The sequence below is a fragment of the Antedon mediterranea genome, chromosome 4 (genome assembly GCF_964355755.1).
Source record: "Antedon mediterranea chromosome 4, ecAntMedi1.1, whole genome shotgun sequence".
Classification (NCBI taxonomy): Eukaryota; Metazoa; Echinodermata; class Crinoidea; order Comatulida; family Antedonidae; genus Antedon; species Antedon mediterranea.
The window spans coordinates 15,744,057-15,758,641 of record NC_092673.1 but is presented as its reverse complement, the minus strand read 5'-3'; the positions used below and the strand labels follow the sequence as shown (position 1 = coordinate 15,758,641).

The 14,585-nt window shown below is 30.9% G+C and overlaps 1 protein-coding gene across 4 annotated transcripts in view; it reads right to left on the bottom strand.

Moving 5' to 3' along the window:
* The window catches only part of LOC140046778 (alpha-L-iduronidase-like), a 98,079-nt gene that overhangs the window by 82,057 nt on the left and 1,437 nt on the right, over positions 1-14,585 (bottom strand). For 3 of the 4 annotated variants that reach the window (XR_011844841.1, XR_011844840.1, XM_072091506.1), the window contains exons 3-8: positions 14,232-14,372; positions 9,543-9,733; positions 8,022-8,117; positions 4,132-4,334; positions 2,724-2,824; positions 1,658-1,736 (exon numbers count right to left, since the gene is read on the bottom strand). Coding sequence is in view for 2 of the 4 variants with exons in the window: in XM_072091506.1 (XP_071947607.1) it covers positions 1,658-1,736; positions 2,724-2,824; positions 4,132-4,334; positions 8,022-8,117; positions 9,543-9,733; positions 14,232-14,372 (811 nt within the window). In the remaining 2 variants the exon portion in view is untranslated. The remainder of the gene's footprint in view (positions 1-1,657; positions 1,737-2,723; positions 2,825-4,131; positions 4,335-8,021; positions 8,118-9,542; positions 9,734-14,231; positions 14,373-14,585) is intronic. The other variant, XM_072091508.1, reaches the window with a different exon arrangement.

Here is a 14,585-nt window from a genome sequence, read left to right as displayed (position 1 = left end):
CCAATAATTATCGATCTATAGTTTCCCCTATGTTTCATAATTTTTGGGATTTTCTTTGTGTTACACGAGCTTGTTGAAAATAAGCACTTTCTTATCAGTGGGGGGGATAGTTCAAATTACGCAGTAAAATCTCTATTCTTTTGTACACAAATTTTGTAAATAGAGAGGCATTTTAAAAAGCTATGAAAAATAAACGGTGTGGTAAAAAATGTTATCAGATGACTAAAATAGGTAATATAACTTGAATATTACATTTCTGGTATTTTTATTCAACTTCAGATTTTTATTTTCATGCTATAGCAAAAATTATCCACCGTATATCTACCATCTTTTTTCACCTGCTAGGGAGTCACCAGACATGTTATTACATTAGGTTAACTACCTAACTACTGAAAAAAAGTCTTCCTGGTTTTTATGGAACCATAACAAGGGGGAAATTCATATTTTTCCTCTTGATTTCTGTTACAAATATTTGATTTATGTACAATTAACCAAATATTATATTTAAACTTCATGCCTGTACCTGAGCTTTAAAGTTCTGCAAATGTAAATTTGCAGCGCACTCACGGGCATATGACCGTAACCGGTAATTGGTGACTGTACGTCCTTCCTCTCTCATTTCTTCTAAAAATACAAATACACGCGTGTCCACCTCAGAACTTAATGGTTCACATCCATCATGAACTTTCTTCATTTTTTTTGTTGAAGTGCCGGCACTGAGCTGCAGTAGGTTTTCATAATTTTGATTCCATTCGCGTATAGACTTTCTGCAGGCCCCAAATTCCTCTGCGGTCAGAGACTGGTTGTTTTCATGTTTCCTGTGCCACTCTACTATTCTCACTTTCTCTTCAACAGTCCAGCATTTTCTTCTCTTCGGCATGATAACCACAATTTGAACTGCAAAACTATAAAATTCGTACGAAAAAACAACTTTCGAAGTAGGCCTAGATTAGCCTAGATCAAACAATGGACTCGTTGTTTTTTCAACTTTACACATTCAATTGCGTATGAGCGCGACATTACGCAGAAGTTATGCACACTTTAACTAACGCGCAACGAACCGACCAATATATAAAGCCATTAGTCAATAGATTGACTATGATAAACATGATAAAACCCCTAAAACGCACTTTTTTTACAAATTTCTCCCATTTGGTACATATTGCGTTTCATACGTACAGTATAACAATCTCGAAAAACGTAGCTTACAAAAATCGAAACACCGCGTGCCGCCACCGACTGTGATGATGTTAACAGCCATTAAAATGTCTAGGCCTACTCTGTCCTAATGTTAAACTATACACTGGGACTTTGCCCGGGGATATGCTTGTGTGTGAAGGTGATCGTAAAGTCGGGGGTGGGATTATACCCGAGGTGGGATTATACCCTAGGAACTACGGTAATGACTATTATGAATAATAATAGCATGACGATGCAGATAACGATATAAATATGATGATGATAATGATGGCGATATGTCTGTCAAAAGACCAATAATGATAATAATAATAGATAGATTTATATAGCGCAAATAAACGATGTCTCTATGCGCTCGACAATGAAGAGAAAGAAGAGAAACCAAAAGGAAGAGAACAAAAAGACACTAAACACCAAGCTAAGCACCCAAATGACAGCTGTCTGACTACTAGATAACTACCTTTGCAACAATGGCTGCATATGTGGCATCAGCACGCCACCATTCAGGTTTGCTCCAACCTACCAATGGGTCTGCCTCACTGAAATAAAACAAAAACTTTTTCTCATGCGAATACGAATACACATTTTAACAAAACAAACAAAATAATTTTAGTTAAAGCAACCAACCAGTATCAAAATGAGGTTTAGTTGGAATGAGCAAATAATAATAATATTTATTAATAATATTTATTCGGTAAAAATTCTTAAATGTACGTTTTACAATTCATCTTGCCAGGAGCAAGTAATAGGCATGAGCCCAAACAGAAAACTGCTCTTACTCCATCATTATTATACAATAGAAAAACACAAAAAAAAACAAAACTATGTAGTACAAATTAATTAATTAAAAACAAAACAAAGTTATAATGATATTCTAAATGCTCATAAACAAAATGTTAAATCCCACATCATTTTATTTAGATACTGTAAATCTTTTTTGTTCTATTTAAGGCATCAATTTAATTAAAATTCATTCCTTTGATATTTCTGTATACGCATCATTAATTAGTTTATTTTCAACACCAATTTGTCACAAAAAACATATTTGTGTATAAGTACTGAATTAACCAAATAAGACTGCTGCCTTGAATAGAATACCTTTAATCCATGTAATGTTACAGTGTATTGATATAAGTGTGTGATTCACCTGCCTTGTAAATAGACAAGTCTCTAGGAACAATAATGTTGCTATATTGACCACAACTTTGAATTAACTGCCTTGTGAATAGTTGAGGCCTCTTAGGACACTATTGATCCATGTAATACCATATTGACAAGTAGGTGGATTCAGATTCAATGCTCAGTGAATATTCCTTGATCCCTTAACTCGTTAAACTGACAACAGACTACTGATGTCAGACACTGTCTGGTTTATAAATCAAATCTGTTATGATTAGGCCTAAAAAAGATTACGCCTGGTCGTCAACCACCGTTCTAACAATCTTTTTAAGGATGTTCTCGGGTAGAATCTCGCCTTCGATGTGAAGACTGGGGTTAGTAAAGTAATAATAATTCAAATTACTTACTCGTTAACTATAGGTTTGTCTTTAAACGATGGATGCAGATTATGTATCTTTGTAATGGTCTCCATCTCAGTTTCTAAAATATACGTTGAATGACCTTTGCCCTGTCAATTTAATTTAACGCATTTACAATAAAGTTTCATAATAAAATTTAAAAACATATGAATTTATTTTAATCACTAATTCTACAGTAAAAGTCATTAGTGTTATTTTATATTTTGCCAAATCAAATAAAACACAATAGTTAAAAAGAGAAAAGGAAAAAAAGAAAGTAATATCTTTTTACCGTGTACTGCATCATAAATTAAGCTTTATAAATGCAAAGTAAGATCTTTTTACGGTGTATCATCTCGTAAATTAATTAATTTTCACAAACGTTTCTAAGTCACTTAATACAGTAGTATGGTCCAGTGGCAGTGAATGTAAAAAGCTGATAAATTAAATTTAATTCATATTTTTGTTGTTAAATGCTAAAGGCTTTATTCATTGAAGTTTGTACACTGAAGTGATCCTCATTTATGATTAAATTTAGCCTAGTGGTAAATTGATCAATTCAGTGTGTACATTTGAAAACATCTGTTAAATTTAAATTGCATACAGGGGGTCTTAGATTTGCAACATGTCAGAATTTATTTCACGGTCTATTATTTATTATAAACTTGTTTTCCTTTCAAGAAGTTAATGTTAGTCTAAGATGTCTGCTATGGTGCCAATGTGTATACACTGGGTTATATACAAAATACATTTTGCGTATTCGATTGGCAGACAATAGAAAATTAAATGTGTAACTAATATTTGAATGGTGGTAAACTTTAATTAATATAATAAATTAATGCAAGTTTTTTCGTTAAGTATTATTATTATCTTATTTTGGGTTTAGAGTTCAACCTACAATTTCCATTTTCACATCTGCATAAATTGTTTAAACTTGTATTAAAGATGTCTAGATTTTACCTCCCAACGTATTACAGGTTTTCACACACATTTATGCGAACCTTGTTCTCAAAAGAAAGCATAGTTGTGCACTATTTAATTATTATGATTAGTCAGATTAATACAAGGACAATACACGTTCACATGTAGTAACAGACTAGGATATCGCAGATCAAAAACAGACCTTTCATCGTTGTGTTTTTTACCGATGTAAAATCTTGGGAGACTTTCCATTGTATTCACACTATGCAACCTGGTTGCAACTTGTTACATTATTCAGATATGAAAATAGTATAAAAAAAATTGTCTAATTCTGGCTGCAAGCCAATACATTTTTATTTGTCTTTTTATAAGTAAAAACATTTTTTTATGGAAGTGATTAACTTGATCAAAACTATAGAATGGCCTATTCAAAGTATAATATTAACAATTTTTATGTTTTTGGGGCAAAATACATCTTTAAACAATAAACTTTTACCTTGTGATGGAAAGAGATAAAATCAAGTCTGACACCAGTTTCTCCAGTGAAGTAATTAGTACCATTATCACAATGATCAAGTAACCCCCAGCAGATCTTTGAAAACGACTCATCTCGACAGGCTGCGCCGGGACCACCAAATATCAGCGATGGGTCAGCCATCTTTAAACCCTCTGAACATGCATCATAATAATTCATAAAACCTACAAATTATGAAAAAGAATGAAATAATAATAAAACTTTAAATTAACAAATTCTGTATCTTATGATACATACAAATTATAAATTTCTATAATTAGTAATTCACAATTATATCTATGGATTACTACGTTATGTTACGATTGGTCAATTAAATTGCGCTGCAATTATGTTCTTGCATTAAGTCCTAGTGGGAACCAAGTTTGATATTATATGACAATAAGTTTTTTCAATCTAAATCTATAAAGCTCTGTGTCTGCACTATCAAACTTTATTTGACTACAAAATGTGATGTGCCCATATACTGTATGAACATGATGATGTCATATCACTACCATATTTGGGTATATCATCACATCAAACTTCCATGTGAAACTACAGTAGTTTGATAGTGTAGACAGAGCTTAACATTAGCAGATATATGTTGAAAGATACTGAACAAAGACAGGTGAAAACATTAGCAGATATATGTAACAGGTGCCTTTGTGCCTTGGATTTTAATAAATCTATAAAGCTCTGTCTACACTATCAAACTTTATTTGACAAAAAAATGTGATGTGCCCATATATGAACATGATGATGTCATATCACTACCATATTTGGGTATATCATCACATCAAACTTCCATGTGAAACTAGTTTGATAGTGTAGACAGAGCTTATATATGTTGAAAGATACTGAACAAAGACAGGTGAAAACAGTATACACTTAGTGTACATTTAACAAAACAAATTCTTTGAATTGTGTGTGCCCATAAGCATGTTGTAAAAACAGGTGTCTAAACGTAGTATCTTTAGTTCTAATGACAACGCTAATAAAGAAATGAATAGCATTATTAAAAACGATGCATTCTCTTTTGTAACAGGTGTCTTGGATTTTAATAAATAATATTAATATCTTTTCATGTATTTACCATTGTTTAATGTGATTCATTGTTGTATGATAACTCCAGCTATACATAGTTCACCCATGAATATAATTAGAACATTATTTTCTTACATGAATAATTATGAAACAGCCAATGTAATTAGCTACAACCTAACATGTGATGTGAATTCATGAACTATTTTTTTATTTGATATTAATGCTCAAACTATTATGAAGCGTATAATCCAAATTGCTGATAGAAAAATACTGATCACATCCACTGCAAAAATTGACATTAAATACAGAAGTATATTATGAATTAGCAAGCTGTAGCTAAACAATTGACACGGTTTTCTTCAAATCATAAAATTAAATCAAATTGAAAATGTAGCCTTTAAAATGAAATTAGACAATATTGAAATGGACAATATTTATGGCATGATAAAAACACTAAGAAAGATTAATTTATAATAAAACAGAATTATAATGTTGAATGTGTCTCCAGCAAGAGGGCAGTCTAATACAAAAACACTGAAGCAGGCTTTATGCAAAAAGAGAAAAAAAAACATTGACACATTATTCAATAATAAAAATAATTAATAATATTTAAATATTCAAATGGATTTTGTAAAGGTTGATTAATAATAATATAATTTATTAATTTTAAATGTTTCATATTCTTTGGTACCAAAATATAGTAATCTCAAATGTTTATAATACAAATCATTTTTTATATAATTCCAATGACCCAATGGATGTCAAATTGACCTTTTATATTTTCATCAAAATTGGCTCCATAAATATTTTAAATAATTTGTTTAAGCATAACTTCAAGAATAAAGTACAGAGAGTAGTACAGGTACATGAAACAAAATGATTAATAGTCAGATCTCTGACTCTTACCGACAAAATACAAATTAAAAGTTATTTAATACATACAGTATTTAATATGAAGTGATAACAGTAATCTTTACGGAAGAGTAACTACGAGAAGAGTGATGATGACTGAAAATTAAGCTGATTGTCAAAATATCGGCGCTCGAAATCGAACAAAGATTCATGAACAAATCAACAGGATATAAAATAAATTGGCAAAACGTCAAACAGATCAAGATATTATGCAATAGTAATTTAGACTCGTTAGTAGAGAGTAATAACGAGTCCTAATTTCAGCTAAATTATTTTTAAATATACATAAAGGATTTAGCTATTAGCTATAGTTATAATAAATGAACATTAAAGTGAATATTTATACTTATTTCCTTATTTTGGCAAGATTCTTGTTTGATAATTTCAATTTATTCATAATTATTTTTTATATAATGTCTGTTATTGATAACTAGTATGCTTGATTATCCAAAATCTAAACAGTACTCTTGGAAAAAAAAATGAATTGCCAACTAAAGGTCTACAATTTGGTTGTCCTCTCTTTTTTTTATTTTCCTCTTAGTTGTAAGGAGTATATTTTTTTGGGATTTTATTACGGTTCCCTGTCGCAACAGGTCTTTTTAAATTTAGCTGCCCAGTGTCAATTGTTGGTTGCCATGGGACATTGGGCAGCTGATTCTGTGAGGACCGACTGGCAAAAATTCCCAAATTTTTTCAAAAAGCATGCGAGGTGTAATTGATCAATCACATTCCAAGAATACAGTCAGGTGTGTTATAAAACACGATAATAACTGTTTTGTTTTGTTGACCATTGATATTGAGAAACTTTTGTTAATTTTGTTTATTCTATGGATATGAAGTCCGAAATAAATGGATGAGTTCAAACGGTTTTTTTTTTCAATTCAATTCTGGTTTAATAAAAAAAATAAGTGGCATTGCAGAACAATCTGAATTGCACCAAATTTCATTCTGATATAAAACTATAAAATTCCATTTAAAAGTTCATTAAATATTAAAGATGTAAATTTCTAAAAATAACAAATTTACATACTGTACAGAACAAACTAACAATACATTTAGATTATTAATATAATATTAAAATTTGATTCTAGACAAACACATTTAAATACAATATGAAAAAAGGTACATAATATTTTTACCCAGGTCAGTCAGCGTAAATTTAGTACAGTATAAACGATTCCCACAATTATAAATCAATTAAACATGATGCATAATGATCTGGCCAATCAGATAATCTGCTTGCATCGCCCAATGAAGGAAACTTTTCATTTCTCGAAAAATTAATAGTGTACACATGATGAGAATTATGCCGAAAGGCTGAGCGCGGTAGGAAGCAACCAAGGTTATTAAAAGTTCAAACATTATATTTGCTCATAAACATCGCGATATCCTAAAAAAAAAACACCACCGAATTGATCTTGAAATTAAGTTCAATGTAAGTTCAATGCAACAACAAAAATAAAAATGTCTCTTGAACTAAGAATATGATGGGAATCATCCATAATTATTACATTAAAATATGGCCTTGTATTAGTAACATGATAGCCTATAATCTTCTTATAGAACATTTTATTGCCATGGTGTGCAATCTTGGGTAATCATATCTTAGGTTAGGGATTCTAATGGATAGAGATAAACAATTTTAAATTGAAAAGGCATTCTTATGCATTTATGGGATTTGTTTTTTATTTTGATGAAATCCAGTCTAGACAAAAAGCTGCTTAGAAAAAATTAATCATGTAACATTTTTTCCTTGTTTTCCAGTTGGTTATCCATTTTTTAAATTTATTGTTTTCTAATTATTTGTTAAACAAGAACAATGATTGAGGAACTATTGGTTCAACTCATCATATCACTTCATATATCAAACTCTGTATTTTTCATCAGACATCTTACTTTGTTTATAAGATTGTTACCTTGAAATGTGATATTTAGGCCGTCAAAATCTTTGTGATCAGGCTCATTCCAAGTCTCAAAATTCCAGTTTTGAACATAACCTAAACCATAAATATCTGAGAATAAAACAAATAAATTTGTGTTATCATATTATACAAACAATATCACCCACTCCTAAATATAAATGGGAAGAGTGAGATTTCCTGATATAACGTCTGAACCTAACCATCTAAATATTTCCCTCTGGAGTACTAAAAGTGCATGGCATCCTAACTTAGATTTTCAATACTATCGCCCGTATTCTTAAACCGGACTTTAGTCGTAGTTCGAAGTTCGACTTGAAAAAGTCGTAGTTCGAGCTATTACTTCAAATTCGATTCAAAAACAAAGTAGTCGAAGTTTGCAGTTCGACTTAATGAAGTCGAGCTTTTAGTCGAGTTGCACACGTCTGGGTAACAAAGGCTATACATTGGCCAATGACAAGAGAGTATTTGAGGAGCAGACGAAATTTTGCGCATTGATATCACTTTCCATTTTCTTACAACACTTTTTACGCATCAGGACTATACATGAAAAATAATTTTAATCGTTAATTATTAGAACAAGATCAGTATTAATTTAACAGTGAAGTACTTTTGATTAACAACAAACAAAATCTTCAAAATATATTTAGGAACCATGGCGGTACGGTAACTTTCATATTTTCTAGGCCTCCAACAAAGTATGATCGCGACGAACCACGCACTTCATAGCGTGACAAGAAAGCGCTAGGCCCCCTAAACATTCCATCGCGTGGTGAATTGCCGCATCTGCCATTGTCGCTATGGCATGACGTAGATCAAGTCGGACTTGCCCAAAGAAAATAATGTAATTTGTATACAGTTGTAAATAAAGATGATTTTCATTATTATAACATATACCAATGTATATTTAATTAAGCTAATATAAAAATAGATATTTCATTCTTCAATATCTGGCCAATATAACAACTCAATGACTGTTACGTTTTTCATAAACATCGTTTAAAAACCATTTAGTCGACCATTTAGCCTGCCCCCTCCAGGACTAAAAAAATCGATGAAAATCCGTCTCGATTTAGTCGAGGTTGGCCTGAATTAGTCGGTGATTTAGTTGAAGTTCGGTTTATGAATTAAAGTGACGTATTTTTTTTAGTTTTAGCTCGAACTACGACTAAAGTCCGGTTTAAGAATACGGGCGTATGTATATATTTGTGTGCACTGTATAATGGGTGTGGTGTTTAGTAGGACTGGTATGTATATTGTAGAGTGTCATCTATTTCTTTATCTATAATCTATTGAGTTTTCCATAGTTTTAGTTATAATTTAGTTTAGTCATGTCTTTTTATTTTTCAATATGTTCTGCTCTGTGTTGTTTCTTAGACCGCACTGCATATTGTGAGAGGCACCGATTCAAAGGTGCAATGGTCAACAAATAAATAAATATATTGTCCTTTCACATTTTATCTATTGTTACTTCCACCCATCTATTTCTTCTTACTTGTTACATTACATAAATGTTACCTATATAACGTTTTGCAAGAGTTTGTACCAAGTCCTTCCACATGTATACTTGAGTCTTGTTCTCAAAGTCATTATAAACATTTGATGGGTTTCCCATTAACTCAAATCCAGGTCGAAGGTCATTCTGCCATAAAACATCTATTAAATTGTCTAGATGAGTAAAATTATACTGGGCTGTGCTCTTTATGAACCTATAAAATATAGTTTCTTTATACAGTATAATAATAAAAATATAATATTTCAAATGGAAACATTATATTCATAATGTTTCATAGTACAAACTGAATAGTGGTGATATGAGTTACATATGCTAATCAAATTAGAAATTTATGTTATAAGGCAAGAGGTCATAACATTTAATGTTATGACCTCTTGCCTTATAACATAAATTTCTAATTTGATTAGCATATGTAACTCATATCACCACTATTTGCTGAGTTCAGCAAAGTTAATGTGCCCCAAAATGATTAGAAATAAGTTTTGCTTGAGTTAATATTAACTCAAGCAAAACTTATTTCTAATCATTTTGGGGCACATTAACTTTGCTGAACTCATTGTTAATTAAAAAGGTATAATAATGGGAAACATTACATTAATATGATAACCTGATGTTGAATATATAAAAAGTATGTGTTCAAAGTATGTCTGTATTTATATTTGTTGATGCCTATCTTTTTAAACTTCTATACTTTTTCTTAAAACATTTAAAATTTAAAAATTATTATGAATAGTGTCAATAAATAAGTAAATGATTATAATTATGTATTTATTATGTAAAATCATTTTATTATGCATCAGATACATGATATTAATAAATGAAATTGAATAAAAATTGTGCATGCCAGCCACAAAAAGAAAAAAAAAAGTATGCCTACGAGAAAAATGTGAATTGTTACTTTTAAACAATAGAGGGCTCTCTACTATAAAAGTTCCTGTTCAGATCAGATTTAATTTGTAGTGTAATATATTTCCATCGCATCAATCGATTCAATAGAGGGTGCTATTAAAAATTACCAAACGACAGTAATTTGAAAAGGTGTTATGAAATAAATTAAGGAGAATCAAATTCGTAGAAAAAATTGTTATAATTCAACCAAAAGCCCATTGACTTCCAGTCACCTGGACTATTTTTTTATCCAATTTTTGGTTTTGGTCAATTTGAACTATTATGTGACATTAAAATGGCATACAAAAACATAAAAAAAAAATTCAAGGGGGCAATATATCTTTAACACTATGGCTCATCGCTATTTAGGATGTACTTCTATTAAGGGGACACTTATTTGTAGGTCATGTAGTGCTCCCTTAACCCATCAAGGCCCAAATATAATTTTATTGTTAATAAAAAATATTCACCAGGTTTTTATTACTTATTACACATACATGAATCAGTTCCATATGTTAATTTGAGCCCTTTTGACCTTTGACCCTGTTTTGGGTAATAGGTCATATATGTCCCAATGGGTTATAATAGACAAAAAAATCATTTTTTTAAACAGCAAAATATTTATTGACATTTCCAAAAAAAGATCAGAAAATCACATCATAAGCTTCAGTAAAAAGATTTGTTATGCTATTTACAATTTCACACATCCAAATTCTCATTAATAAACAAAAATTGTGATTGTTCTATTGTTATAATTGTATTGATACAATTATGAAAAGTCTATTTTTGTGGTATTCTCTAAAGCAATTCCTCTTCTCTGTAAAGCAAAGAGCTACTTTGCATTTTTCACATGTTGTATCTGTCTTGTTGACTTTACAGATAGCACAACGACGGCGTTTTTCATCTTTTAGTGGCCAATGGGCAACCTCATCCAACCTTACATCGTCATTTGCAAGTGGGCGTTTTTGTTGACGCTTTACAGGTTGAATATTAGCTGCAACTGGAGTTGATGGTCTGCCTGGTTTTTTAGTGTTTATTTGAATGAGTGTTTGTGCAACTATTGCTTGAAACTTCCTTTGATTCAAAATTGAGTTCTTTGCAACGCCTACTTCTTTGCATTCCTGGCGATATAGAAGCCAAGCATTCACAAGGGCGATGTACACACCTTGCCAAAACAAATACAGATACCAACGCTTTGAAATGATGTGATATTTGTATCTGGCAATGCAAGCATCAATTAAGTCAACTCCTCCCATATGGGTATTATAGTACCGACTTACAATAGATGGTCTTGTAACCTCTGATACTGGCAAAAAAATAACCAACAATGATATATACAAGAGAAAATTTGAAAGTGAATATTTGGCTTCATACTACATTTCTGTAACAAATCAAACATTCTTAATGCATTAAAAACATGAGATGAGTAATAAGTACGGTCTTGTTTATATTAATGTATATTTAATTTTACTTTCTATGGACCAGAGATTCCGAAATAAAAGATTGAATGAATAATCGTACTTTAATTTTACTCATTTAATTATAATTAATTTGAAAATAAAATGTCTTCATAAAATAATGAGATTTTGTAATCAAATTAAAAAATAGTAATTCACCGTACTATTTCACGCCAATATGTACTGTACTTATAATCATCTTAGTTCAAATAACATGGTTAAAATTTCATTCTGATTAATGATATATTATGTATGCCGCCCTCTATAATCCCTTTTATTTTCATGGATACAGCATAAAGGCCTATAAATGCACAAATTGTATCATGGCATTTGCCATAAAATTGTGGACAATCATAAATGAATGTGATTATGACGTAGAGAATTGTGAATTCTTACGAACAAATAGCCTTTTAACCTAATAACATACATGCATGGTATTTAAAAATAATTAAAAAAAACGTCACACCCTGGGCGTGTATCATTTAACTCTTTCACGAAAGACCAAAGAATAGAATACGTAAAATCAATTACATTTAATATTGCAAACGTGTGTTTACAACATCAGCTCCACGATAATTACCAGTTAATTTTAATTTAGGATAAATGGCAAGGTTTTAAATTAAAGTAATTCGAACACGAGTGCAATATTTCAATTTTGAATAAAAGCAAATTTATTTACATTTTAAAATTAAATTTAATTGTCAAAACTATCACTTTGAACGCAATTTCTATTATTTCTGTTATTTGTTATTGCTTTCGTATTAAGAACAAAAGTTGTACTGAGATGCCTGAAAAATATTATTTTGTTATACTACTGTACAACTCACTTTTTATTTCACCTACAACAAATGAATACATGCTTTTAGTAAAAACCTCCAGCTAGCTACTAATATTGAAACATCAACAGCTTATTAGAGTAAAAAAAATTGCCTCATAGCTAATGTAAGACAGCTGGAAGTTTTAACATAAACTGTGGATTGCTCTACATTGACCATCAGTCGTTTAACCGAGTTTTATTTCTGATTGATAATAAATTATGTTTCTCGCCGGTCCCTCTTGGTTTACTTACTTATTTAATACTTTATTGTATTACAGTACTAGAAATTGCAAGGCCCTTATTAAATAAAATACATTTATTTTACTAAATGTTGTTTTTGCCATTTCTCTTCGCATCTAGACAAGATTGAAGAATATCTGCTTCAAAGACAAAAGAAATTGTGCATCTACTGTAGGCCAGTAAATTTACACCAGCAACAATGCGTGGTAGATACACAGTTGACATTTCGCAGATGTTCACTGATTTGGAACTACTGAAAGAAGGTGACAAGAATGAAGACTGCAAACCAACAACATTAACAGAAGTGGTAGATGTTATCAAATCCACACCTGGATGCAGAGCTCTTATAGATGGCGAGGGTGGGATAGGTAAAACTACCATATTAAGGCATTTATCATACAACTGGGCTACGGCTACTCAATCAATTAAATTATTTGAAGGTAAAATTATATTTCTTTTAAGTGTAAGGGATTTAGAAAAGGATGACAACATTTTCGATCAAATTGTAAAGCAAATTGATATGACAGATTTTAATTTAGATACAGATCTCCCAGAGGACCCACGGTTAATTAAGAAATTCATTAAGAAAAATGACGATAAAGTTGTACTGCTACTAGATGGGTTAGATGAATTAAGATTTAATAATCCAAGCGTAATTAGTCTGTTCAAAAAGAACAACTTAAAAAACAGTACTGTGATACTTACTTCACGATCTGAAAACATAGATGAATTTGTAAAAGAGAGTGACGTACATGTAAGGGTTAAGGGATTTAATAACGAGAGCATAGGAAAGTATATTGACAAACATTTTGAGTATTTTGAAAACCAGAATTGGGAAAATCCCTTAGAAAGGAATTAGATATTTTCATAGGCAATGGGTCTTCGCGAACACGTAAACATGAAGACGTATATTCAATGTGCAAAAATCCAATGCTGCTTTTTTCAATCTGTTTGCTACGGCAAGACAGGCAAAGCATTCCTAAAGATAAAGCTGAACTTTTTAAAGAAATATTTCGTAACATTTTAAATCAGTTCAACAAACAAGAACAATTCGCAAAGCTTTCTAAATTTGAAGACACACCAGTAAAATACATAAATGCTATGATTTTGTTGGGAAAATGTATTTATGATAGCTTAAAAGTAAATCAACTTTCAATAAACATGAAAGATTTGAATGATAAACATACGACTAAAGATTTGGTTGATATGTCCGTGAAACTTGGATTTGTTTACAAAGAAACACCGATTTTAATAGGGGTTCTATTGACAAAGTCATTTCAATCACTTACTTAACAGTTACTAAGTCTAGAAGCCAATGTATTCGTACTTGTTTTATACCAGCTTGAGGTGTAGAGCCAATGTAAGCTAAGTTTTGTTTTTCATCATTGCTCAGCATATATTTAAACCCATCCTGGTGCGGATCTGGAGGGCTGAAAATTAAACAAATAAAATAAACATTTTACTTCATATAGCAATTCAAATCTTGAGATCTCTACCAAACCTAAAGCTTCTTAGGGTATGTTCAGACTCATGCAGTTAAGGTACTGTAGCGTTATGTACAGTAAGTGGCGTACATATTTTTGTGTCTGAACTATGCCACAGATTAGCGTTAGAAAGCTAAGGCAGTTTGCCATGAACGTACA